At 34.8% G+C, this 26,010-nt stretch overlaps 1 protein-coding gene across 3 annotated transcripts in view; it reads right to left on the reverse strand.

Moving 5' to 3' along the window:
* Positions 1 to 26,010, reverse strand: part of LOC118184467 (serine/threonine-protein phosphatase 4 regulatory subunit 4-like) — a 197,575-nt gene that overhangs the window by 134,033 nt on the left and 37,532 nt on the right. For all 3 annotated transcript variants that reach the window (XM_035354141.2, XM_035354139.2, XM_085823948.1), the window contains exons 3-7: positions 9,549 to 9,645; positions 9,293 to 9,437; positions 8,182 to 8,255; positions 7,948 to 8,054; positions 2,908 to 3,015 (exon numbers count right to left, since the gene is read on the reverse strand). In XM_035354141.2, coding sequence (XP_035210032.1) covers positions 2,908 to 3,015; positions 7,948 to 8,054; positions 8,182 to 8,255; positions 9,293 to 9,437; positions 9,549 to 9,645 — 531 coding nt within the window. The remainder of the gene's footprint in view (positions 1 to 2,907; positions 3,016 to 7,947; positions 8,055 to 8,181; positions 8,256 to 9,292; positions 9,438 to 9,548; positions 9,646 to 26,010) is intronic.

Raw genomic sequence — 26,010 nt, forward strand, 5'->3', positions numbered from 1 at the left:
AATAAAATTGCAAAAGCAATAAAAGTGCAATATGTTTAAATATACAGTAAAAGCTCAAATATCTGCGAAGCTCAGGAAATGCCTAATGATGGATACATGAAAATTGCAGATAGTTGAGTGTATAAAAAATGGAATTCATGTTAAAGAAGCCAAATTAGCTGGCACAATTTCTGCTCTTAAATTATAAAAAAACGCATCTCATTTGCTATCAACTTGAATATCAAAAGCCGTTACTTAAAATTAATTTTGGAGTGTAGGTGTGTGTGTGTGTGAGGAAAGCATTTCAATCTTATCAAGGTCGATGCATTTCATAGGCTAGAGTTATGAAATCCCAAATCCCACTGAACATGAAAAGTTGGAGGAGATGTTACCAGTTACTCCAACAGTAGTTTAAATGAGCATATGATTCTTTATTTAATTAAAAATAAGTGATACAAACAACGAATAAAGCATATAATAAATAAAATAAAATTCTGAAAGCTTATTCTGAAATGATTTTACATTATGCCCAAGGGACTTTTTTTAACGTTTTGTGTACTACCTTTATTTATTAAATATCATGTTTTTTTCACTTAAACCATAAAATTCAATTGAAGAGCAATATCACAAAATTAATTTAAAATAAACGTATCTTTAGAATTTCTGATACACGGTCTCACGAACTGGAGATAAAAATGTTGAAGATTACGTTATTCAAAATTTAATGTCTCTAGGTACCACTGTTTTAGCACAATGCAAGAAACATACATGCATTTATGCAGATTCTTCATTACTTAATTTCTTTAAACACAATGCAGGGTTCTAATATTTGGTGGCAACAATTTGGAAAGTGAACCGACATTTAAAGTTTTCAATGCAAAATGCCAAAATGAAATTAACAGCCCTTTTGGTCTAACGCCCTTTGGGTTAAAAAACTTAAATCACTCATCATAACTTTTTATATTATAGTATATAAAAAGTTATGATGACTTAAGATTTATCATGGCTCTTTTTGATGTAACTTTGAGAATACTCCACTTCATGTAGTCCCAAATATGAATAATTTCTTTCATAATGTGAGGAAAAATATAACTTATATCCTTCTTTACAAAAATTGAATTGGCTTTATCAAGAATTAATTGAATTTACATTAACCCAAAATGAACTTCATTCGACTGGTATGGGACGTCATAGTTATCCAACTAGTAGCATTAAATCACACTTGTTTGCTGACAATGTACGTATGTTAATAGTATTACAAGTTCTATAATAGCATTACAAATCTCTAATTTAGTATTTTTTTTCCCCTTAAACAGTAAAATATTCCGGTTAGTTGAATGCTGGATAGTCAGGCTTTTACTGTACTACAACTTTATAATAAAAAAAAGGAGTGGGGAGAAAACTGTAGTCTGAAAATTATAGATTACTGTAGTTCTCAACTCCCCCCCTAGTCTTGAAAAGTTAAATAAATGCCTGCCCTTTCCCCCTCTCCTCGGTTGTGAACCACTGGTCTCACACCTCAAATAAAAGTTTTCTAATAAACTTTTTTTTTTTTTTTTTTTTTTTTTGAAGAGGGGGTTAAAAAGTATGAAAAAACTAAAATCTGATTTTTTATCTTCAAATATATGCTTAAATCCTGAAACAGTTTTAAGCGATATAGTAGTTAATATATGCCTAATGTTTAAGAATCAATCTGTAGTAACTTAAGACACATAATATAAAATCATACATCTAAGATGAGTTATTCAAAAAAGTGATGCCAAATAGAGCACACATGTGTATGTGTGTGGGAAGGATATTTGATCTTAAATACTTGTATCTTAAATTAACATCATGTGGATACTTTTGCACTTATTTAATAAAGAAAGAGCATACTTATTCAAGATGTAGATATAGCTTTATTTTAATGGACTGCTAGTGAAGGAAGTCTGCAACTAAGGTTTCTCACAAGTATAATGGCAACGACTGCTATTTTGCCAGGCACATGAAATTCAGATTGTGGAAACTGTAATATTCTTCAAAGTTTTAAAATACTAAAATGAAAGTGTTAGATTATAAACTAACACTTTCATTTTCACTTTTTTATTATTACTTTTACTATTATTATTATACTTTTAGATTTCACATTTTAGATTATAAGTTAACACTTCAGAGAATATTTTACCATTACAAATTTAAAAAGAAAATAAAAATATAAAATACTATAAAATTAAAAAAAATAATTGCATGCTCATGTTCAGATTTCAGTTCAATACTTGAAAAAATTTTAAGCTACATAATACCGATAGGTTTTCTAGTTTAACATTCAATTCCTAGAAAATTAAGATAAAGCAATACTAAAAATAGTATATATAATGAAAAAATGGTGACCTCCATAAATTATTCCCACATGGACACTTTCACACATTTATAGTTTTTAAAAATACCAATATATATATATACCATATGAAAACGATTATTAAAATAGCTTCTCTAGGTTAAAAAGGAACAAAATTTTTACAATCATCATGAAGTATATTGCAATGAAAATAAAAGCAGAATTAATGAAAAAAAATTCTTCTTCAGGCCTCAATAAATTTTAATTGAAAAAAAAATTTGATAAAATTATAATTTCCAACACCCCCTTTTTCCTTCAGTATTATGGCAAAACTATCATATTATACTGAGTATACTAAATTAAAACATGTAGTTACATGTTCATGTTAGTCATAAAAAGAAAGACATAATTCTTTCTATTCATAAGCTTTATAAAATAGTGCATAATGGTAAATTCATATCAAAAGTACTAGATTTTTATTGGATTAAAAAAAAAGGTTTTTACATGTCTAGATTTGAAATTTAATTATTAGTCAATAAAATTTTAATGATAGTTTTATTAATGCTTATAACATACCACAGTACAAAAGCAATAGTATAGTAAATACGCACCCTATTCCTTTGGCAACAATATCTAGTTGCCTGCACATAAAACCTCGCACTTCAAAATCAACATCTTGACACAGAGATAAAACAACTGGTAAGACTTCTTTCATTATTCTAAAATTAAATGAGTTAAATAATTAAAGACATCTAAAGCACATTTAATCATAATTTCAAAAAATTGAATTGTTATGCATGCAGAGAAAAACTATTAAGTTACTGTCTAAATATTTCTAATATGCAGAGATTACTTTTCCAGGTGAGCAGTTAGTTACAAGTAATTCAGTTAGGTAGTTAGATATCCTTAGTAAATATAGATTTACATGGCCACTATTAGATTTTATTTATTTAAAAAAAAATATTTGTTAAAAAGCACTATTAAAATCAGAATCTAATAACATTTCACAGTTTAAAACACATGTAATTTATGGCATTGATTCTTAAATGATATTAGGATAACTACACATTAAAAGCTACAAAACATTTACATTTTATAGCAACAACACACAACGAAATATTTATGCGCTTTTTTTTTTTTAAATTTTATTTGAAGCCCTTGCAGACATTTTGGCTAATTTATATCAATTGTATTGTAATTTATATCAATTGTATTGTATACTCCTAAAGTATTTTTCCTAACAATTAGAAATTTGTTTCAATGCACAAATAGCGTACCCACTAATTTCTGTGTGCTTTATCTCCTAACCTGTCAATCTCTCAACAATGTACCCAATGAGGTTTCACTTGATCTAGCAAAAGTTAAATAGTCCAAAATTCCTGATGGACGTAAAGCAAAACATCACCATGTCTGAAAGTAACTACAAAATTACAGAAAGCTTTAAATAAACCTCTTATTAAAGAGAACACAGAACATAAATGCACATTCTTACAAAATCAACTACAGCTTATTGGGATGCAATTAACAGGAACAGTCAAACTAAAAATGTAGACTAGTAGTTAAAAGACTACAATTTAATTTTAATCTAAGCTGACTCAGTAACTTTATCATTGTAACAAATTTAAATGTCAGCAGCGAATGCAAAGACGAATAATTAAAAATTGTCAGAGCTGGCAGGACCTAATGCAGCATGCAAGCAGAGGCCAAAAACACACTCCGTCTTACAATCCAAAAATCACAGTTTAAAAACTATCTAACTGATTTGCATTCTGGTGAAGAAACAGAAAAGGGAAGTTATAGTAAAGGCTGAAATTATAAACAAAAGGTTAATTTACATAATAATAACAGAACATGTCTTTGAAAAATAATTTTCTTTCTCTTTATGTAATTCAGTACCTTTCTTCAATACGTTTCAATATATTCAATAGAATTCTTCAACACATTCATTTTAGAATTTCTGGATTTCATTAGAGGTTTCTGTTATTCTAGAAAACTATATGCATTCAGAATGCATAATTTTATTTCTTTAGTAATATGAAAAGTCAGGATAAATATGAAATGATACATGGTCAAGGCCAGTAGTTAAAGAGCCAGTCAGTGTGGCAGAACTTTTTAGAATTTAATTATGTTCCAAGCAAAATTTTTAGAATTAAGGGCAGGCACTAGGAGCAGAATTTACGATCCACAGAGATTGCATCAAGTGTGAAAATGCCTAGTGCCAACCCTATATATGATGCAATGAGACATATAACATGAATCTGTTAAATTGTCAGTTTTCAATTTCTTTATTAATAGAAAAATTCCTTTCTATAAATGTCCGTCCATGTGGTAAGATTAGAAACATTTTTGATATTTTCCATGCTTGTGTCTAGTGGAAAGCAGAGAAAATAAAGGGAAGAAAAACATGTTATAAAATACTTCTAGGAGAAGAGATAAAACATTAGAATATTATGTTTTCATTAATTTTTCCAAAAATTTTGCAAAAAGCAAGAAATTCATCACAAACATTCTGTAAAATACATCAATTAGATATTAATATCATGAAGACATTTTTTTTATTTTGTCACATTTTTCTGGAATATTCTAGAATCATGGGTCTATAAATCTTGCTTTTGAGTCCTTCTAAACTTTCAAAGTTGCAATGTCTAAAATCCTAAAGAAAAATTACCCCTACCAATTCTCTAACAGCAAAAAGCCAATAATAATAATAATAATAATAATAATAATAATAATAATAATAATAATAATAATAAAGAGGGAAAAAGTGTAAAATTAATTTTACAGAGAAAATTGATTCCTATTCTTAGAATTCTGACTATCCTAAGACAATTACATGGGAAAAACTCTTACCATGAAAAAACTACTAAAGAGAATACATTTTAATTAATTATGTAGCTTATTTTGATTTTGCTAAAAATTATTTCATAAATTGTGCTTCATAACATTTATTACCTTCTTTATTTTTCAGATTGAAAAAAATGCATAATAGGTAGCCAAAATGGAAAGTAATGTAACTTTATAATATGACAGCGAAAAATAAAAATGTTTCCTTTTAATGTTATTTCATAAATATAATTTCAATATATTACCATTATTTTAATGACATTTATTAATATTATAATGTTTTAAAAAATCGTCAAAAAATTCTACGAATTAAAAATTTTCTATAGAAATTTCTCTTAAATTGCCAAAAATATTGATAAGCCGCCAAATTTGAAACACTTTGATAAAAGAATTGACATCTCCAGAAGCGAAATGTTGTTTAAGAGGTCTGCATCAGAAAAAATGAAATAATTTCAAAATTCTTATATTTCACTTCTTGCCCAGAAACTCAAGTATGCTACTATTACATTAAAATAGGAAAAAATTCCTATCCATTCAAAAGCTAAACATATTTATCAGTGAAAAGGCAAAATATTCCTCCAAAATTCTAATTTACACTCAAAATGGCAGTCATCAAAACAGACAGAAATTTAACAGATGATTAAAATTACAGATCTTCTGCCGATTTCAGCCGAAATTAAGGACTCAAAATCGATTCCAAAAAACATAGGGACAAGTAAGCACTATGGGCCATACGAACCTTGCTTACGAATGGATTTGTTCATGAATTTTGGGGAATGGGCTCTGATTGGTGAAGTAACAACAGCAAAGATCTTCAACAAAACGAGGTATTTGATGGGAACATGGAAAGACAAACTGAATGATGACAATGGTCACGACTTGAGGTCACACAGATAGCGGTGCCAGCAGCATTAAACTATTCGAGGTGTACGGAGTAGCAGTCAACAACAATAACATCAGATTCAAGATACAGGGAATAGAAATGAAGTATGAATGTAATATAAGAAATGGATTAAATGTTAATATTACTATGCATTCTAACTGGAATGTAGATTTCTTTTAAATAAATAATATCATGATAGTTTCATGATAGATCAGATGTTTATCGATGAATATTTTTCATTTGGTATGTTCTTATTGTAATTGTATCAATTTGAAATTAAATTTTTGTATGATAAACTAGCAAAAGAAAGGGGGGTAAATATGTTACACGTTAAACAACTTTAACAAACATGAAGCTCAAAATACAAATATTTTTATCATATGTAAAAAACATCACTTCTAATGATTAAAATTAGAGTGTGTACCATCATATTAAGTGCCTGAGTAGCATGACTGCTTTTACACAGTCATGAGATTTTTTGTCATTTGATATACACTCAAGAGCCAAAACATTATGACCAGCCCTATATTTTGCTATGAACACGCCTGGATGACGTGGAAGGCAGGTGATCAGGTGGAAGGGGTATTTACCTGCTGCTGGAGAGTCTGAAGAATCCTTCTTTCACTTACTTCTGTGTGTGAGGGGAAAGGCTGCAGATCTAAGCGACTTTGATAGAGGGCAGATTGTAATGGCTCGAAGGCTCGGAACAAGTATTTCCGAAACTGCATGACTCGTGGGTTGTTCGCGATCTACACTTGTTAGTACATATGAAAAGTGGATGAATGACGGTGAAACCAGCAGTAGACGACATGGTGTTGGACGTCCACACGCTCTCAAAGAAAAAGGTCATCGGAGACTGTCTCGCATGGTGAAGCAAAACCGGAGTCAGACAGTGGCTCAGCTGACAGCCGAATACAATGCAGGGCCAAGTAGAAAAGTACAGGAGCACACTGTTCAGCAGACACTGTTGGATATGGCGTGTGCCTTTGCTGACCAAGCATCATTGCCAACTGCGCCTGCGCTGGGCACGGGATCATCGCGACTGGTCCATGGATCAGTGGGAGGGAGTTGCCTGGTCAGATGAATAACGGTTTGTCATTCATCAAGCCGATGGCCGTGTCAGAATACGCCGTCTTCCAGGCGAACAGTTGCTCCCTCAATGCACAGTAGGTGCTCAATCACAGGCTGGTGGTGGCGGTATTATGCTCTGGGGGACGTTCGCTTGGGCGTCTCTGGGACCCGTGGTTGTGGTAGAGCAGACCATGAATGCTACAGGGTGTCTGAACATCATTGCGGACCAGTTGCACCCTTACATGGCCTCTGTTTTCCAGATGGAAATGGAATGTTCCAACAGGACAGCGCCCGTGTCACAAGGCTACATTTGTGTTGGAGTGGTTCCAGGAACATGATGCTGATTTCCAGTTAACGTCCTGGCTGCCTAACTTACCGGATCTCAATCCGATAGAACACATTTGGGATGTTACGGGACGGCAGCTCAGAGGTCAAAGACCACCAATTCGCAATATCTCGGATTTGCGTGACCGTTTTTACAACATCTGGTACAATCTGTCTCCGGCCATCTGTCAAGGACTTGTGGCATCCATGCCATAGCGGGTTGAAGCTGTGTTGCGCGCCAAAGGTGGCCCAACTCGTTATTTACAGGTGGTCATAATGTTTTGGCTCTTGAGTGTATATTACCTTATTATTCAAAATATTTTGTTTTCTTATTTTCCTTAGTGGTCTAAATGTTATCTTAATAAATGAAAATTATGAACACATAAGCTAAAATAATAATTTATAAAAATTTAGCCAAAATTGTTTTTTTAAATACCTTCATAAGCAGATAGGAAAAGCCATGTCACTGAGAAGATCAAATGCTAGAGCAATTGATGCATATTTAAAATTTAAAAAAAATATATCTTACATATATGGGTCAAATTTCATGCATATTTTCCCCAACATTTTACAACATAATAAGCGAGACGAAATAGGTTGAGAGAGTTGGCCTTTATTCACAGCAAGAGTCAATATCTGTTTAGAAGAAAAGAACATTACACTGGGAAAATAAAATATCACATACATCAAATTAATGATTTTATAAATTAATTCAGGTTTTTGCAAATGCCAATATACAGCAATTAAATAAATAGGAATTTACTTCTCCTTTCACAACTTCTTTAGGTAGGAGGTCTATGACATCCAGGAGTGTCTCCATCCAAGCATTGGCAACAACTGACAAGCAAAAGAAAATCTTCAGAAAATTTTTGCAAATAAATTATTTAAAATTAAATCATAAGTTAAAGGATAATGTCTCCATTTATGCACCCCCAGCTGAAGCTTTTTTGAAAATTATCCCATTTCTGCCTTTCTGTGTTCACAATCCATGCAAAAGTGAAAATGCAGACTGTAATGAGATTGTCACGAGTAAATGAAGTGATGCTACAATGACGCTCATTAAATGCATTCAGACATTGTTTAAATTCAGTATGAATATCACAAGATGGTATTGCTTGATAAAATCAGCGGAAAAACATTTCATGAAATGTATTTCATAAAATGATTAGTAGAAGTAGTAAAACAGCACATGATAAAGCACATGCTATGGTTTTGTTCAGTCTCATTATTTGAACACTTACTTCCCTTCCAAATCTCTATTCCCCCACCCACCCATACATACACACACAACAAAAAAGGGGGAGGGGGAAGCTGCAATACCCCCCTTTTTTCCCCTTCAAATCGTGAACATCTGTAGAAGAAAAGAAAAAGTCTAAAATGTGGCACAATTTTTGTTTTATTGCCACCTACAGATACCTTGAAGACTGAAAAAGGAACATCCCCAATTACAGATTGAATAAACTGTGCACTAGCAAAATATTTACTAAATGTAATTCATCAATCTATCAGCTAATGTACTTAAGCAAAACTGAACACAACAACTCTAATAAACGATAAGAACAACTATAATTCATTCATCATTTGGCATAAATTTAGAAAAAATATGAAGCGCAATCAAAGATAAACCTGCATAATTTTATAAAAATTTACTGCTTAATTTTTTCAATACTTAAAAATTAAATTTCTCCAACTTATAAAAAATATATTAAATAAAACAAAAACTAAAGGCATTAACATATTTCTCTTTCAATTTGGAATTCTTCTATTATGAAACAGAGAAAGAACGAAGTAAAAAATGAAAAGAAATACAAGAAAAACATTTCATATGATTCCATCATTATTTAACATAGTTAACTTAATAATTTAATACAGACCTGGATCCGAGCTGTCAACACTGGATAAAATACTCTGTAAAAATGTCTGGGTAAATGTACTCGTAGGGAGTAAATCTTGATTGAGCAAAGAGATAAAATTTTTTGATGGAAATTTCTCTTCTCCAAAACAACGGAAGACATCATTCTGTAAAAATGAAGGTAAAGAGTATAATGTACAGTAATTATACAAAGTTGTTGCTTTCATAGAAACTACTTACAGACTGCTTCTTTACAGGTAATACAGATGAATGCTTACTTGCATACTTGGATTGAAAATTGGAAATCCATCTCGGCAGTTTTCAGGAAATACTCCAGAGTTTTGCAAGGCTTTCAATTTTTCACTGTGTTCAGAACTGTGCAAAAAGAAAAAGTAAGAATTTAGTGTTTTCAGACATAATAACCTTGATAGAACATAACAAAAAATGAAAATCATATAAAATGCATAAAATCTTACAAAATACATATTGCTAAATCAAACAAAAGAAAAATTTCCTTTTCCAATATTAATGTGCTTGGTATTTATCATCTGCGGCATAAATTTGCATGTTTAAATGTCAAACTGCATCATTGAAATACACCTATTCCTCGATTTACAGGGAAGATAGGTTCCATACAAAACTGTGTAAATTGAAATCTTGGATTTTATTATTAAAATTATAAAAACATACTAAATGTGCACAATTAGTTATTTATTTACATAAAATAAAAGTAAGACATCTTAAAATAAATAAAGTTTGTTCATAAAATAACAAATATATGTAGGTAATAGAAGTATATATTTAATTTATTTTACATTAGGAAAATATAAAATCATTCAAAAATTATTATAAGTTTAATCACTTTCATGAACTATTAATCTTTTCTTCTTGATTGGTATGATGTCACTTCATCACTTGAGCATTCTAGGTAAGATTCTGCTTAATGGTTGACAAATTAGGGAAGATCTCAGATCAACAAGACTTTGCAGTGAAATTCGTATTAAAGAATTGCATTGTTTTTTTTTTTTTTTTCCTTAAATCTTTGTAAACCTCCTCATATTGATTTAATCACTTACTAAGCTCCCGATGGAAACTGAAAGCTCATTCAACATTCATGTTATATTGTAAAAAATAATTACTTAATATTCTTCCCAATTCAAGTCCTGCCCTGGTAACTCTTGCTGCGTATGTAACTGGTTCAGGTTAAGAAATTATTTCTTCAACATCTGAGCTGAATCCTCAGAACCTTGTCCTCCTATAGTTTGGGCCAATTTAGTGATCTGAGAATATTCACGCTTTAATGGTAATCTATCATTCTCATCTTTAGCAACATACATTTCTTCCAAGCATCCATAAAAGTAAGCAATTCATCATTCTCTATTTGTTCTAAAATATATCTGAAGGTTTGTTTGATATACAGTACCTTAAAAGTCGAAATTATTCCTTGATCTAATGGCTGTAATAAGAAAGTTGTATTCTTTGTTTTTTACCAAAGAATACAACTTTCTTATTACAGCCATATTCAACTTATTAGCCATATTCTTATTACAGCCATATTACAACTTTTACATATTCATGTTGTAAATCTTGATGATGAGCAGGTGCATTATCAATTAATAGAAGAGCCTTAAAAACAATCCCTTTTTACTTAAATAATTTTTGACATCTGGGACAATTATGTTATGAAACCATTTATTAAAAGCTATATTAGTGACCCATGCTCTCTTTTTAGCCATCCAGTAAACAGGAAGGTTATTTATGTTCATTCCTTTAAATGAGTGTGTCATTTTTGAATTGTTGATAACCAATGGCATCATTAAATAATCGCCTCAAGAGTTGCAACAGGAAAGAATTGTTATAAGACTTTTCGCTATCTTATGACCACTAGCTGATTTGCAAGCTTTAGGCTAAATAAGTTCTTTCAGGCATTTTTTTCCAGAACAACCCAGACTCATCAGCATTGAAGATCTGATCAGTGAGGTGTAGGAGTTGGCAGCAGTGATTTTAGCAAATTTTGCTGGATATTGTTATGCTGCATCCAAATCAGCAGATGCACTTTCTCTTTTCAATCTTAAATTGTATAAGGACTGTCTTTGTTTAAATCTCTCAAACCAACTATGACCTGTGGAAAAAGATGCCTTTTTTTCATCTGATGAAGTCGAAGGTGACTGATTCTGAAGTGCTTTATAAATCTTTAAAACTTTATTTATAATACAGTCAAAAGTCGTTAATCCGGACACCCATAATCATCTATAATCCGGATCTCAAAGCTACAAACTTTCTGCGCATGTGCATAATACGTTTACGCATGTGCGTTTAATGTATAACAGATGGTATAAGCTAAGCTAAAATTATCTAATTATCTATTTCAGTTAATGTTGCAGATTGCATTGTTCCTTAACCTTCGAATCGGATCCAGCTTATTCTATTTATTATTTTTTGCAGACTGTTAGAGCAATTTTTAAAGTAAGTTGGAACTTTCGATTATGTCAAATAGAATTTCCGATGCTGGAGCTGCCAAAGGATCTACAAAGGGAAAGCATGCTTCGATGTTCATCAAACAGAAAGTGGAATTGCTGCAAAAAAATGGATAAAGGTTCCTTTGTTTCTCTAACCATTCCGAAATCTGTTTATTAATTTCACGCTGCTCTGCGCGGGGGGAGGACAACGCGGCGCGCAATGAACTGAAAGTTGATCTGTCAGCACTATCCTTATCTTCAGGGCAGATGTTTTTATTTTACTTGGCTTATAATTCCTTACTAAATGTAGTATTTCACCTCGATGTACTCCGTCTTTGATATGATTTAAATCAAATTCCTCGTCATTATAAATATCACAAATACAAAACAAATAGTTATTAATTTCGTCTATGCGTAATGTATGCTTTACGCATGCGCGCGTTGAAAGAAATGTTTAATAAAGTAAACAAATAAATATTAAGCTTTTTTTTTGCGTAAATTTCGGTACCCTTTAGATCATAATTGCTCTTTATTTCATAATTTTAATTTTATAATTTCTGCATGTCATCTTACCAGATTTAAACTGATGATCTATAATCCGGAAAAATCGATAATCTGGAATCGCCGAAGTCCTGACGAGTCCGGATTAAAGACTTTTGACTGTACATGTATTTGTGTATATGCAGCCGAATATACATTTTTACCAAGTTTTTGAAATCCGTTAATTTTTAAACCATGTAAAACCGAAATTGTGTAAAATGAGCACCGTGTAAATCGAGGGATAGGTTTAACACATTTTAGAAGAATATATTTGGTAATTCATGGCTCTTACAATTTTCTTTTAAGTCATAATAATTCTATAAAATTTTTTAACTTTAATCAGTTTATTACTTCCTTTTAAAGTAACTACACGGTAAGTTTGATCCAATGCTAGATATTTGTTTCGTTTTTATTTTACCTATCATTTCATGCCATTTCTTAGAGTAAGAATTTCTCATTATACGAATTTGTAAATTTGATCTATATTGCAGTTTTTAGTGTACATTAGTATGCGGTCAGCTACCTAGAACACTGAAACTTATGAAAAAGGAAAAATATATAATGATTTTATTGAATCTTATGAAAAAGGAAAAACATATATGATTTTATCGAGTCCAGCTAGCCTAATTTCATTAAAAGAAAAAGTGAAAAGTTTCAGATTTTAACAGTCGCTGCTACTAACTCCCCCCCCCCCTTTAGTGTAGGATTGTGTTCCTTCATAATGGTCTGATGGGAAAGCAAAAATTAAAATGCTGTTTGAGGTGCACACGACTGTTTATATCTCCGAAACTACAAATGCTACAATCAATCTAAACACATCATTAAATAGATGAAAGAGCACATTAGGAAACACACATAAAAAATTAAAAACTGGACAAAGGCTATATGCACAGGATGCAAAATTTAGATCATGGCAAAGCTCCGCCTGACATGGCGCATGTCCGACAGCATATGAGTGGCAAGGTCAGACAGCCGTACGTAAACATTCAATGTGTTGATGGTGTTTGCTGTATTTTATTTCGTCAAGCTAGTGGTGTTGCGAATTACTGAAATTTGATGAGCATAACACATTATGCATCAACAGAATTTACTGTTATGCAGCGTAAGAGAATACAGGATTCAGAAGCAGGCGATATTTGTACGGTTATTGTTATTGTTCACAGACAGTCAAGATTTATTCTAGCACCCGTATATATTCATTCAACTGTTAATTCAGAAGATCTGAAGATGCTCTGGTTTAGTGCATTGAGGAAATATTCTAAAACTGTTTTATTGATCAACTGATTAATGAAGAGATAGATACTGTAGATACAGATGCTCCTATTATGATGGAAGATTTAAATGTAGCCGTAAAACGAAACGGAAACGCATTTAATTTTATGAAACATCATTTCAATCTCAGTATGGTGCCAAGTAACTATACAAGTATACTTAGCAGTTCAACTGTACATTTAACATTTACTAGGAATATGTTTGCACACTGTTAGAATCAGGCCTCAGTTGTTATCTTTTATTCACAGTTCGACATTCTATGTGTGGCAATCATCTGATCTTTTTAAGTCCAAAGGGGCAATTTGCCCAGAAGGACTATTAATTTTGTTTTGGCATTTTGTGTTGATTCACTACAAGCATTGTTTCAAATGGTTTCAATTTCACCAAATATTATCACCCTGCATAATATTTAAAGAAATTATAAAGAATCTGAATAAATGTATATATGTTTCTCGCATTGTGATAAAACAATGGTACCTAGATGTAAAACTTTAATGAATTTATGATTAACAAACTCAAGGATTTCAAAGCCAGCAAGCAATGGCAACGTTGTACAGAAAAAACAAAAAAACACTTTTATCTCTAGTGCGCAAGACTGTGTATCGGAAATTCTAAAGAGATGCTCATTTTAAAATTATTTCGCGATATTGCTCTTGAACAGAATTTTATGGTTTAAGTGCGAAGAACATGACATTTAATAAATAAAGGTAACACACAAAATGTTAAAAAAAGCCCCTTGTAATTTAGGGGCAATTTGCCCAGAAGGACTATTAATTTTGTTTTCGTATTTTGCGTTGATTTACTCCAAGCGTTGTTTGTAATTTACTGTTGTTCTACGACTTATGAAAATAAACATGATGCTTTGGAATATTAGATGTAAAACTGTTTTAATTTAAATTTATGGGAAAGGAGAAGGTTAGTTCTTGCAAATCTCGAACAACTGCTGACGACAGACATGATCAGCAAAAGAAGTCAAGGTCAGAATTTTATTGGTTTTATTGAAATGGAATCGTTAATTGAGAAACGAAAACCTGTCAGAGCATCTATTACGAAAACAGTTAATGCAATTGTGCAGGAATTAGAAAAGGAAATTCCTCATGAAAAATCTGTGAAAACGAACTTTGAAAATAAACTTGTTACTTTAGAATGTTTATCTGTTGAACTTAACACATTTGATATTCAAATATTAAATTTGGAATTTTCTTCAAATGATCAGTTTGAAAGTGATTGATTACCGTTTTGGGCACAATTTCAGCGAGTACATGAAGAAAAGAAATTCAAAACGAGGACAAGATGCATTATCTCATTCAGCTGAATAAATGTGATCTGTGTTTAAATATGCATCCTATTATTAATGAATATATCCCTTATAACAAGTTTTGTTTGAGACTTGACAGTGCTGCTGGGTGCATGAACAGTAAGCTAAGTTTGCTATCTTATCTTCAATCTTCCTCAAAGACCTATCTTCAGATACACTCATGTCCATAAATTAAGGATAATTCGGAGTCACGCGGAAATCGAACTCTAAAATAAATATATCACCTGTAAAATCACTACACTCATCTTCAAGAATCATATGCAAATTTCAGGAAGTAACCAGATAACACCGATGGTACGTCACAATGACGAGAGTGTAAGAGAGTGATATATAAGGAATACAGGCAAAGAAGTAAAATTGTTCGCAGGCGCTTTATAAGCATTTCAGTGCAATACCCGAACAGTTATGACACAAAGGACGCAATTGGATGATTTTTTACGTGGTAGAATTATCGGCCGTCTGGAATGTGGGCGTACCCAACTGGAAGTATCAGACGAACTTGGAATTGCCCAGAGTGTCATCTCCAGGCTTTGGCAACAATTCCAAGATGATGGTAATGTGAGTAGACGTTACAGCACAGGTCGCCCCAGAGTTACAACGTCGAACGAGGACCGGTATTTGGCAGTTACTGCCAAAAGAAACAGGCGGAGCACAGCCTCAGACCTGTCTCGTCACCTCTCTTCAGCCAGTGGTACGACAATTTCAAGGCATACCGTGTACAGACGCTTAGGGCAGATTGGTCTATATGCTCGTAGACCTGTCAGATGCATTCTGCTTACTGCAACTCACTGTCGCCTGCGGTTAGCCTGGAGTAGAGAGCATGCATTGTGGACATCGCAACAGTGGGCTTGTGTGATGTTTTCCGACGAGTCCAGGTTTAGTTTGCAGTCTGATTCTCGCCGGACTTTCATATGGAGAACTCCAGGTACCCGTTACCACCAAGAAAACATCATTGAACGACACCGTTATGGGGGTGCAGGAGTGCTCGTTTGGGGTGGAATTATTCTAGGTTCCAGAACTGACCTGCATGTTCAAATTGGAACCATGACAAGCCAAATCTATCGGGACGTCATTCTGGAACAACATGTACATTTGTTTCGGGGCGCCATGGGCTCACAATTTGTGTTTATGGATGAAAACGCCTGTCCTCACCGTGCAAACATCGTAAGCGAATGCCTTCAATCGGAGGATATCACCCGTATGGACTGACCAGCATTCTCACCGGACTTCAATCCAGTAGAGCACGTGTGGGACATGCTTAGCCGACGAGTTGCAGCCGTCAACCTCCTCCTACATGTCTACCGGAACTTTGGAAAACATTGCTTTGTGAGTGATTTTATATCCCCCAAGATCAGATCCCTAATTTGATACTCAGCATGCCTAGGCGTTGTACGGACTGTATTGCATCCTCTGGGAAACATACAATGTATTAACAATCATACCAACCATGTAATATTGTTTTTTTTTTTGTAAGTAGGTGTTTTTTGTAATTTGCTCCAGGGAGAAAAAATTGCTATTTTTTTTAAATAATATCAAACATATAGCATCTTTTTTTGCTCTTTACCTTTTGTTTAATAAATAAGCTTTACAAATAAGTCAAATTTGTTTTGCTTCTTACCCTTCCTTTGCCTGATTTTGCATTATCCTTAATTTATGGACATGAGTGTAACTATACAAGAGCAGTAAGATCTGTATTTGACGCCTCATGGAAAGCCTTCTGCTAAAAGAGAATGGAGGAGTACACAAAGCAGAAAGATAGGTGAAAATGTTTTTTTTTTTTTTTTTTTTTTTTTTTTTTTTATTTATTTCTCACTTAGAATTACACTTCAATTTATATCATTTTGTGCAAAGTTGCTTTTCTCAAGTATTACAAGCTGTTAGAAGCAAGAATTTTGAATTCGCAAGTTGCAAGAAAGTATATTGTAAATATCTTTTAGTCGAAAAGACTTGAAATTAAGATGAAAATCGTTGTAAACTTTTTCCCCTCCCCCAATGGCAGATTATGAACAATTACAAATGTAACCCAGTCCATTAATCTATACAAGGCCAGATGTTACTGCCAAAAGAAACAGGCGGAGCACAGCCTCAGACCTGTCTCGTCACCTCTCTTCAGCCAGTGGTACGACAATTTCAAGGCATACCGTGTACAGACGCTTAGGGCAGATTGGTCTATATGCTCGTAGACCTGTCAGATGCATTCTGCTTACTGCAACTCACTGTCGCCTGCGGTTAGCCTGGAGTAGAGAGCATGCATTGTGGACATCGCAACAGTGGGCTTGTGTGATGTTTTCCGACGAGTCCAGGTTTAGTTTGCAGTCTGATTCTCGCCGGACTTTCATATGGAGAACTCCAGGTACCCGTTACCACCAAGAAAACATCATTGAACGACACCGTTATGGGGGTGCAGGAGTGCTCGTTTGGGGTGGAATTATTCTAGGTTCCAGAACTGACCTGCATGTTCAAATTGGAACCATGACAAGCCAAATCTATCGGGACGTCATTCTGGAACAACATGTACATTTGTTTCGGGGCGCCATGGGCTCACAATTTGTGTTTATGGATGAAAACGCCTGTCCTCACCGTGCAAACATCGTAAGCGAATGCCTTCAATCGGAGGATATCACCCGTATGGACTGACCAGCATTCTCACCGGACTTCAATCCAGTAGAGCACGTGTGGGACATGCTTAGCCGACGAGTTGCAGCCGTCAACCTCCTCCTACATGTCTACCGGAACTTTGGAAAACATTGCTTTGTGAGTGATTTTATATCCCCCAAGATCAGATCCCTAATTTGATACTCAGCATGCCTAGGCGTTGTACGGACTGTATTGCATCCTCTGGGAAACATACAATGTATTAACAATCATACCAACCATGTAATATTGTTTTTTTTTTTGTAAGTAGGTGTTTTTTGTAATTTGCTCCAGGGAGAAAAAATTGCTATTTTTTTAAATAATATCAAACATATAGCATCTTTTTTTGCTCTTTACCTTTTGTTTAATAAATAAGCTTTACAAATAAGTCAAATTTGTTTTGCTTCTTACCCTTCCTTTGCCTGATTTTGCATTATCCTTAATTTATGGACATGAGTGTAACTATACAAGAGCAGTAAGATCTGTATTTGACGCCTCATGGAAAGCCTTCTGCTAAAAGAGAATGGAGGAGTACACAAAGCAAAAAGATAGGTGAAAATGTTTTTTTTTTTTTTTTTTTTTTATTATTTCTCACTTAGAATTACACTTCAATTTATATCATTTTGTGCAAAGTTGCTTTTCTCAAGTATTACAAGCTGTTAGAAGCAAGAATTTTGAATTCGCAAGTTGCAAGAAAGTATATTGTAAATATCTTTTAGTCGAAAAGACTTGAAATTAAGATGAAAATCGTTGTAAACTTTTTCCCCTCCCCCAATGGCAGATTATGAACAATTACAAATGTAACCCAGTCCATTAATCTATACAAGGCCAGATGTTACTGCCAAAAGAAACAGGCGGAGCACAGCCTCAGACCTGTCTCGTCACCTCTCTTCAGCCAGTGGTACGACAATTTCAAGGCATACCGTGTACAGACGCTTAGGGCAGATTGGTCTATATGCTCGTAGACCTGTCAGATGCATTCTGCTTACTGCAACTCACTGTCGCCTGCGGTTAGCCTGGAGTAGAGAGCATGCATTGTGGACATCGCAACAGTGGGCTTGTGTGATGTTTTCCGACGAGTCCAGGTTTAGTTTGCAGTCTGATTCTCGCCGGACTTTCATATGGAGAACTCCAGGTACCCGTTACCACCAAGAAAACATCATTGAACGACACCGTTATGGGGGTGCAGGAGTGCTCGTTTGGGGTGGAATTATTCTAGGTTCCAGAACTGACCTGCATGTTCAAATTGGAACCATGACAAGCCAAATCTATCGGGACGTCATTCTGGAACAACATGTACATTTGTTTCGGGGCGCCATGGGCTCACAATTTGTGTTTATGGATGAAAACGCCTGTCCTCACCGTGCAAACATCGTAAGCGAATGCCTTCAATCGGAGGATATCACCCGTATGGACTGACCAGCATTCTCACCGGACTTCAATCCAGTAGAGCACGTGTGGGACATGCTTAGCCGACGAGTTGCAGCCGTCAACCTCCTCCTACATGTCTACCGGAACTTTGGAAATCATTGCTTTGTGAGTGATTTTATATCCCCCAAGATCAGATCCCTAATTTGATACTCAGCATGCCTAGGCGTTGTACGGACTGTATTGCATCCTCTGGGAAACATACAATGTATTAACAATCATACCAACCATGTAATATTGTTTTTTTTTTTTTTGTAAGTAGGTGTTTTTTGTAATTTGCTCCAGGGAGAAAAAATTGCTATTTTTTTTAAATAATATCAAACATATAGCATCTTTTTTTGCTCTTTACCTTTTGTTTAATAAATAAGCTTTACAAATAAGTCAAATTTGTTTTGCTTCTTACCCTTCCTTTGCCTGATTTTGCATTATCCTTAATTTATGGACATGAGTGTAACTATACAAGAGCAGTAAGATCTGTATTTGACGCCTCATGGAAAGCCTTCTGCTAAAAGAGAATGGAGGAGTACACAAAGCAGAAAGATAGGTGAAAATGTTTTTTTTTTTTTTTTTTTTTTTTTTTTATTTATTTCTCACTTAGAATTACACTTCAATTTATATCATTTTGTGCAAAGTTGCTTTTCTCAAGTATTACAAGCTGTTAGATGCAAGAATTTTGAATTCGCAAGTTGCAAGAAAGTATATTGTAAATATCTTTTAGTCGAAAAGACTTGAAATTAAGATGAAAATCGTTGTAAACTTTTTCCCCTCCCCCAATGGCAGATTATGAACAATTACAAATGTAACCCAGTCCATTAATCTATACAAGGCCAGATGTTACTGCCAAAAGAAACAGGCGGAGCACAGCCTCAGACCTGTCTCGTCACCTCTCTTCAGCCAGTGGTACGACAATTTCAAGGCATACCGTGTACAGACGCTTAGGGCAGATTGGTCTATATGCTCGTAGACCTGTCAGATGCATTCTGCTTACTGCAACTCACTGTCGCCTGCGGTTAGCCTGGAGTAGAGAGCATGCATTGTGGACATCGCAACAGTGGGCTTGTGTGATGTTTTCCGACGAGTCCAGGTTTAGTTTGCAGTCTGATTCTCGCCGGACTTTCATATGGAGAACTCCAGGTACCCGTTACCACCAAGAAAACATCATTGAACGACACCGTTATGGGGGTGCAGGAGTGCTCGTTTGGGGTGGAATTATTCTAGGTTCCAGAACTGACCTGCATGTTCAAATTGGAACCACGACAAGCCAAATCTATCGGGACGTCATTCTGGAACAACATGTACATTTGTTTCGGGGCGCCATGGGCTCACAATTTGTGTTTATGGATGAAAACGCCTGTCCTCACCGTGCAAACATCGTAAGCGAATGCCTTCAATCGGAGGATATCACCCGTATGGACTGACCAGCATTCTCACCGGACTTCAATCCAGTAGAGCACGTGTGGGACATGCTTAGCCGACGAGTTGCAGCCGTCAACCTCCTCCTACATGTCTACCGGAACTTTGGAAAACATTGCTTTGTGAGTGATTTTATATCCCCCAAGATCAGATCCCTAATTTGATACTCAGCATGCCTAGGCGTTGTACGGACTGTATTGCATCCTCTGGGAAACATACAATGTATTAACAATCATACCAACCATGTAATATTGTTTTTTTTTTTGTAAGTAGGTGTTTTTTGTAATTTGCTCCAGGGAGAAAAAATTGCTATTTTTTTTAAATAATATCAAACATATAGCATCTTTTTTTGCTCTTTACCTTTTGTTTAATAAATAAGCTTTACAAATAAGTCACATTTGTTTTGCTTCTTACCCTTCCTTTGCCTGATTTTGCATTATCCTTAATTTATGGACATGAGTGTAACTATACAAGAGCAGTAAGATCTGTATTTGACGCCTCATGGAAAGCCTTCTGCTAAAAGAGAATGGAGGAGTACACAAAGCAAAAAGATAGGTAAAAATGTTTTTTTTTTTTTTTTTTTTTTTTTATTTATTTATTTCTCACTTAGAATTACACTTCAATTTATATCATTTTGTGCAAAGTTGCTTTTCTCAAGTATTACAAGCTGTTAGAAGCAAGAATTTTGAATTCGCAAGTTGCAAGAAAGTATATTGTAAATATCTTTTAGTCGAAAAGACTTGAAATTAAGATGAAAATCGTTGTAAACTTTTTCCCCTCCCCCAATGGCAGATTATGAACAATTACAAATGTAACCCAGTCCATTAATCTATACAAGGCCAGATGTTACTGCCAAAAGAAACAGGCGGAGCACAGCCTCAGACCTGTCTCGTCACCTCTCTTCAGCCAGTGGTACGACAATTTCAAGGCATACCGTGTACAGACGCTTAGGGCAGATTGGTCTATATGCTCGTAGACCTGTCAGATGCATTCTGCTTACTGCAACTCACTGTCGCCTGCGGTTAGCCTGGAGTAGAGAGCATGCATTGTGGACATCGCAACAGTGGGCTTGTGTGATGTTTTCCGACGAGTCCAGGTTTAGTTTGCAGTCTGATTCTCGCCGGACTTTCATATGGAGAACTCCAGGTACCCGTTACCACCAAGAAAACATCATTGAACGACACCGTTATGGGGGTGCAGGAGTGCTCGTTTGGGGTGGAATTATTCTAGGTTCCAGAACTGACCTGCATGTTCAAATTGGAACCATGACAAGCCAAATCTATCGGGACGTCATTCTGGAACAACATGTACATTTGTTTCGGGGCGCCATGGGCTCACAATTTGTGTTTATGGATGAAAACGCCTGTCCTCACCGTGCAAACATCGTAAGCGAATGCCTTCAATCGGAGGATATCACCCGTATGGACTGACCAGCATTCTCACCGGACTTCAATCCAGTAGAGCACGTGTGGGACATGCTTAGCCGACGAGTTGCAGCCGTCAACCTCCTCCTACATGTCTACCGGAACTTTGGAAAACATTGCTTTGTGAGTGATTTTATATCCCCCAAGATCAGATCCCTAATTTGATACTCAGCATGCCTAGGCGTTGTACGGACTGTATTGCATCCTCTGGGAAACATACAATGTATTAACAATCATACCAACCATGTAATATTGTTTTTTTTTTTGTAAGTAGGTGTTTTTTGTAATTTGCTCCAGGGAGAAAAAATTGCTATTTTTTTAAATAATATCAAACATATAGCATCTTTTTTTGCTCTTTACCTTTTGTTTAATAAATAAGCTTTACAAATAAGTCAAATTTGTTTTGCTTCTTACCCTTCCTTTGCCTGATTTTGCATTATCCTTAATTTATGGACATGAGTGTAACTATACAAGAGCAGTAAGATCTGTATTTGACGCCTCATGGAAAGCCTTCTGCTAAAAGAGAATGGAGGAGTACACAAAGCAAAAAGATAGGTGAAAATGGTTTTTTTTTTTTTTTTTTTTTTTTTTTTTTTTTTTTTATTATTTCTCACTTAGAATTACACTTCAATTTATATCATTTTGTGCAAAGTTGCTTTTCTCAAGTATTACAAGCTGTTAGAAGCAAGAATTTTGAATTCGCAAGTTGCAAGAAAGTATATTGTAAATATCTTTTAGTCGAAAAGACTTGAAATTAAGATGAAAATCGTTGTAAACTTTTTCCCCTCCCCCAATGGCAGATTATGAACAATTACAAATGTAACCCAGTCCATTAATCTATACAAGGCCAGATGTGGTGGTCTCTTTATTATGGAGGCTCCTAATAGGTGGGCCACCATCGCCTTTCCTATGAAGGGACGGATAGTTACAACCATGCCTTCACCGGGATAAGAACCCAGGCCCTTCGGCATCGCAGTCAGCTTCCCTGACCACTATACCAACTGGGCGGCATTGTTGTAAACTTGAACTTCAAATTAAATTATAGGAAAAGATTGCAAATTATGTATAGCAACTGTGTAACTTGTGATGCAAAATAAATTTAAAATTTTATATATTAAATGTGAAAAAAAAGATGTTTGTGCTGAAAGTCAAATTTTAAATATCGATTGTAAAAGTTAAACTTTGCTTAAATACAAACTTTGTATAAATGCAAAACGTGTTTTAAATGAACGATTGGAAAGAAATTATAGAATGAATTATGTTAAAAGTTAGACTAAAAGTCGACACTTAAACGTTTAAATCACGCTCTCTTTAGCACATTAGGTGCAGTTTTGTGAAAAGGGAGTCCTTGAGGTCTTGTATGTCAAATTCTAACAACTCGCAGATGATGGTTAGTTGGTAGCGTTGATTCGCGGCAACACAACACTGACACGCTCAGTCATATCAGAACAAATTTCTGGAGAGCGTGAAGGGGGGGGGTGAAGGAGTTACATGTGTGTGAATGAAATCTAAGAGGTCTAAATAAGTGCAATAAAGTGTAATTGAAAGGGAAAATGAAATTTTTCTGAGAAACAACTGCTATTGCTCTTTCCTTCCAGATATTTTGGAAGGACCCAAGTAGGTATCAGACTGATGTAAAGATGAAGAAGACGTATGTGCTCAGCAAGACATGTTGAAAAAAAAAATTATTTTATCTTAGTTTTAACTTAGCTTTAGATCATTCGGAAAGTTGGCCCTAAAAAGAAGATTTCAATAATACGATTGACTTAAGAAAGCAGAGTATCAAAAATTAAACTTTAAAGTGTTAGGAAGCTTTCCAGAATTTAAACTCTTAACAAGGTCATTGTGAAATCTTTTTTCTTCGAGTACTTAAATTCTGATGTGGAAAGATGTAAGGTATATCCTAATTTTACAGCAGTTACTTTTAAATTACACAGCTCTTTTCCTGTCTCTTTTACCTTCAGCTTACAATTCCTTAGAAGAATTAGTTTTTAGAATCGCGAGTAGAGAGTACTTAAGTCAAAGTTCACTATATCCGAGAGAGAGAATTACATTTCCTGAATAGTGCGCGTTTGCCTTTTGGCTATGTCTCTCTAAGCTGTTACCACGCTTGGCCGTATTACGTACCCTTGATAATTTTACTAGCTAATTTAATATTAGAGGCCAACTAGTTCAGAAATTGGGTTAGCTTAGGCTAAATCTTTTTAGTTATTCATTAGTTAAGTTCTTATTTCTTACATTTTAAGACTAAATGGAGGCTTTGTTGTACGTCTTGAGAAATGGACCATCTGTACATCTTTATTTTGAGCAATAAAGGGTAATTAACTCCTTCATGAGTCTACGTTTCTGTTTTTGGACTTAAGCGATTATTCGCTTAGTAGTTCACTAGTTCCTTAATGCTCACTTAATAGATAAAAGGGAGGATCCCTACAGTGACATCCCTAATATCGAATTGATTGATCTCTCAGTGACAAGACAAAACATATTATCAATTGTGCAGAGAGTTTTTGACCCAATAGCTTTCACCTTCACATTCTGTCCAAAGTTATACTTGCAAAAGAGCTGGGAAACTAAACTGAGCTGGGATGTAGAGCTACCTAAAGATATCAAAAGAAAATTCTTGAAGTGGGTCAAAGAATTGCTCTTGTTATCATCCATGAAGATTCCTAGACTAGTTCCACAGGCAGAAGGACAATCTTTTAGTTTGCATACGTTTGCCGATGTTTCACAGGGATCGTATGCAAGTGCAGTATATTTGAGAAGTCAAAATGACTCAACTGCAATCCAAAGCACGAGTAGGCTCATAATCCTCACTCTCGATAACTACAAGACGTACTGAGTGTATAGAAAGAACTCTTGCAAACTTTTCCATATTTCTGAACTGATGATACCTATACTAATATAAAAACATGTTGATGTAAAAAATTTTCTGGAATTTTTGTTTGTATATGTAATAAGTTTATGTAAATTTTCCAAACTGTAACTTGGTTATGTAAAATTTCTAAATTATAAAAGCTGAAATTTTGAAATAAATGGCAGCTTGAGGTCAGTGCTTTTTGGGATAGCCGGCAGTAGATAGCCCTACATCATGGACAATCAACCGATATGCCTAAATGGTGGTACGGTTGTCTATGTTGTGTCTCTTTAAAGCAAGCGTCGCAAACCACTTCCTTCCTGAAAGACTACAGAATGTTGTCAATTCTAAGAAGACGTTATCTTGTTTTTCTTCTTGATGTCGTTCAACCGGCGATAGTCAAAGCAAAATCTAGTTGAACCACTCCTTTTCCCCCCACCAGGGCGATAAAGAACCCAAAGACTTTTTGAAGGTTTGATAACGTCCCTTTCTCGCATGTCCTTTAGAAGTTGTCTTACCCCTTGCTCTTTAGCAATTGGTAAGACATCTTGGATATTACTTGATTGGTGGATGATTCCCCTTACCAATTTCATATTGTACCAAATTCATTCTACCTATGTCAGAAGATATGCAGGGAAAAAACACCTTAAAATTCTGGAACAGCACAATCTGCAGCACTTCGCTCTTCATCGCTTAGTTGTATGTTCTGCAATAACTCCGATGATACGCTCAAGGGAGGCACAGAGACCGCAGGACTATTGGTTCATTTAACGCAGGTCACTGGAGACATGCTGCAACCACTTCTCCTTTCCTAATGACTTTCGCCTTATCACTTTCGTTGGCAACGGTCACTGGGGTGATTGTCCTTGATAGGTCGATAAGTGCCGAGGCTATTAGTACTCCTTTTGTGCTGTTAAATTTCATAGGATACGTTGTACAAGAAGCTTCTGTTTTCGGCTATGCATCCAGGTAGTAAAAATTCTATTCTTGCTTGTATTGTGATATTGTCTTGAGCTAATATTTGGTAGGCGGATTTAAATATTTTATCTTTAACTTCCAAACAGGGTTATGCCCTTAGTGGCAGAATGCAGTTCGTATTTTTTAGAAAGTCTAATCTGAGTACGCAAGGATCACGCAGCATTCCTGACAAACATATATGCCTCGTGATGTTAGACAGCATTTCCAAACATTATGTTAATGTTTAATTTTCCATCCATATCCATCACTGGACAAAATCTACCAGGTAACGCAGGGCGGCGTCCAGATAAGTTTACCTTCGAGTTGCTGAGCCAGATCTTTTCGGTTGATGATTGGCTCCTGTATCGATGGTCATACTGGAAGGAACTCCACTACATTGATATGTCCCATGATGAAAAGTTTATGACTGCCGCAACTTTT

The sequence above is a fragment of the Stegodyphus dumicola genome, chromosome 9 (genome assembly GCF_044657685.1).
Source record: "Stegodyphus dumicola isolate Sdum_Otavi_A_Nest chromosome 9, ASM4465768v1".
NCBI classification, from domain to species: domain Eukaryota; kingdom Metazoa; phylum Arthropoda; class Arachnida; order Araneae; family Eresidae; genus Stegodyphus; species Stegodyphus dumicola.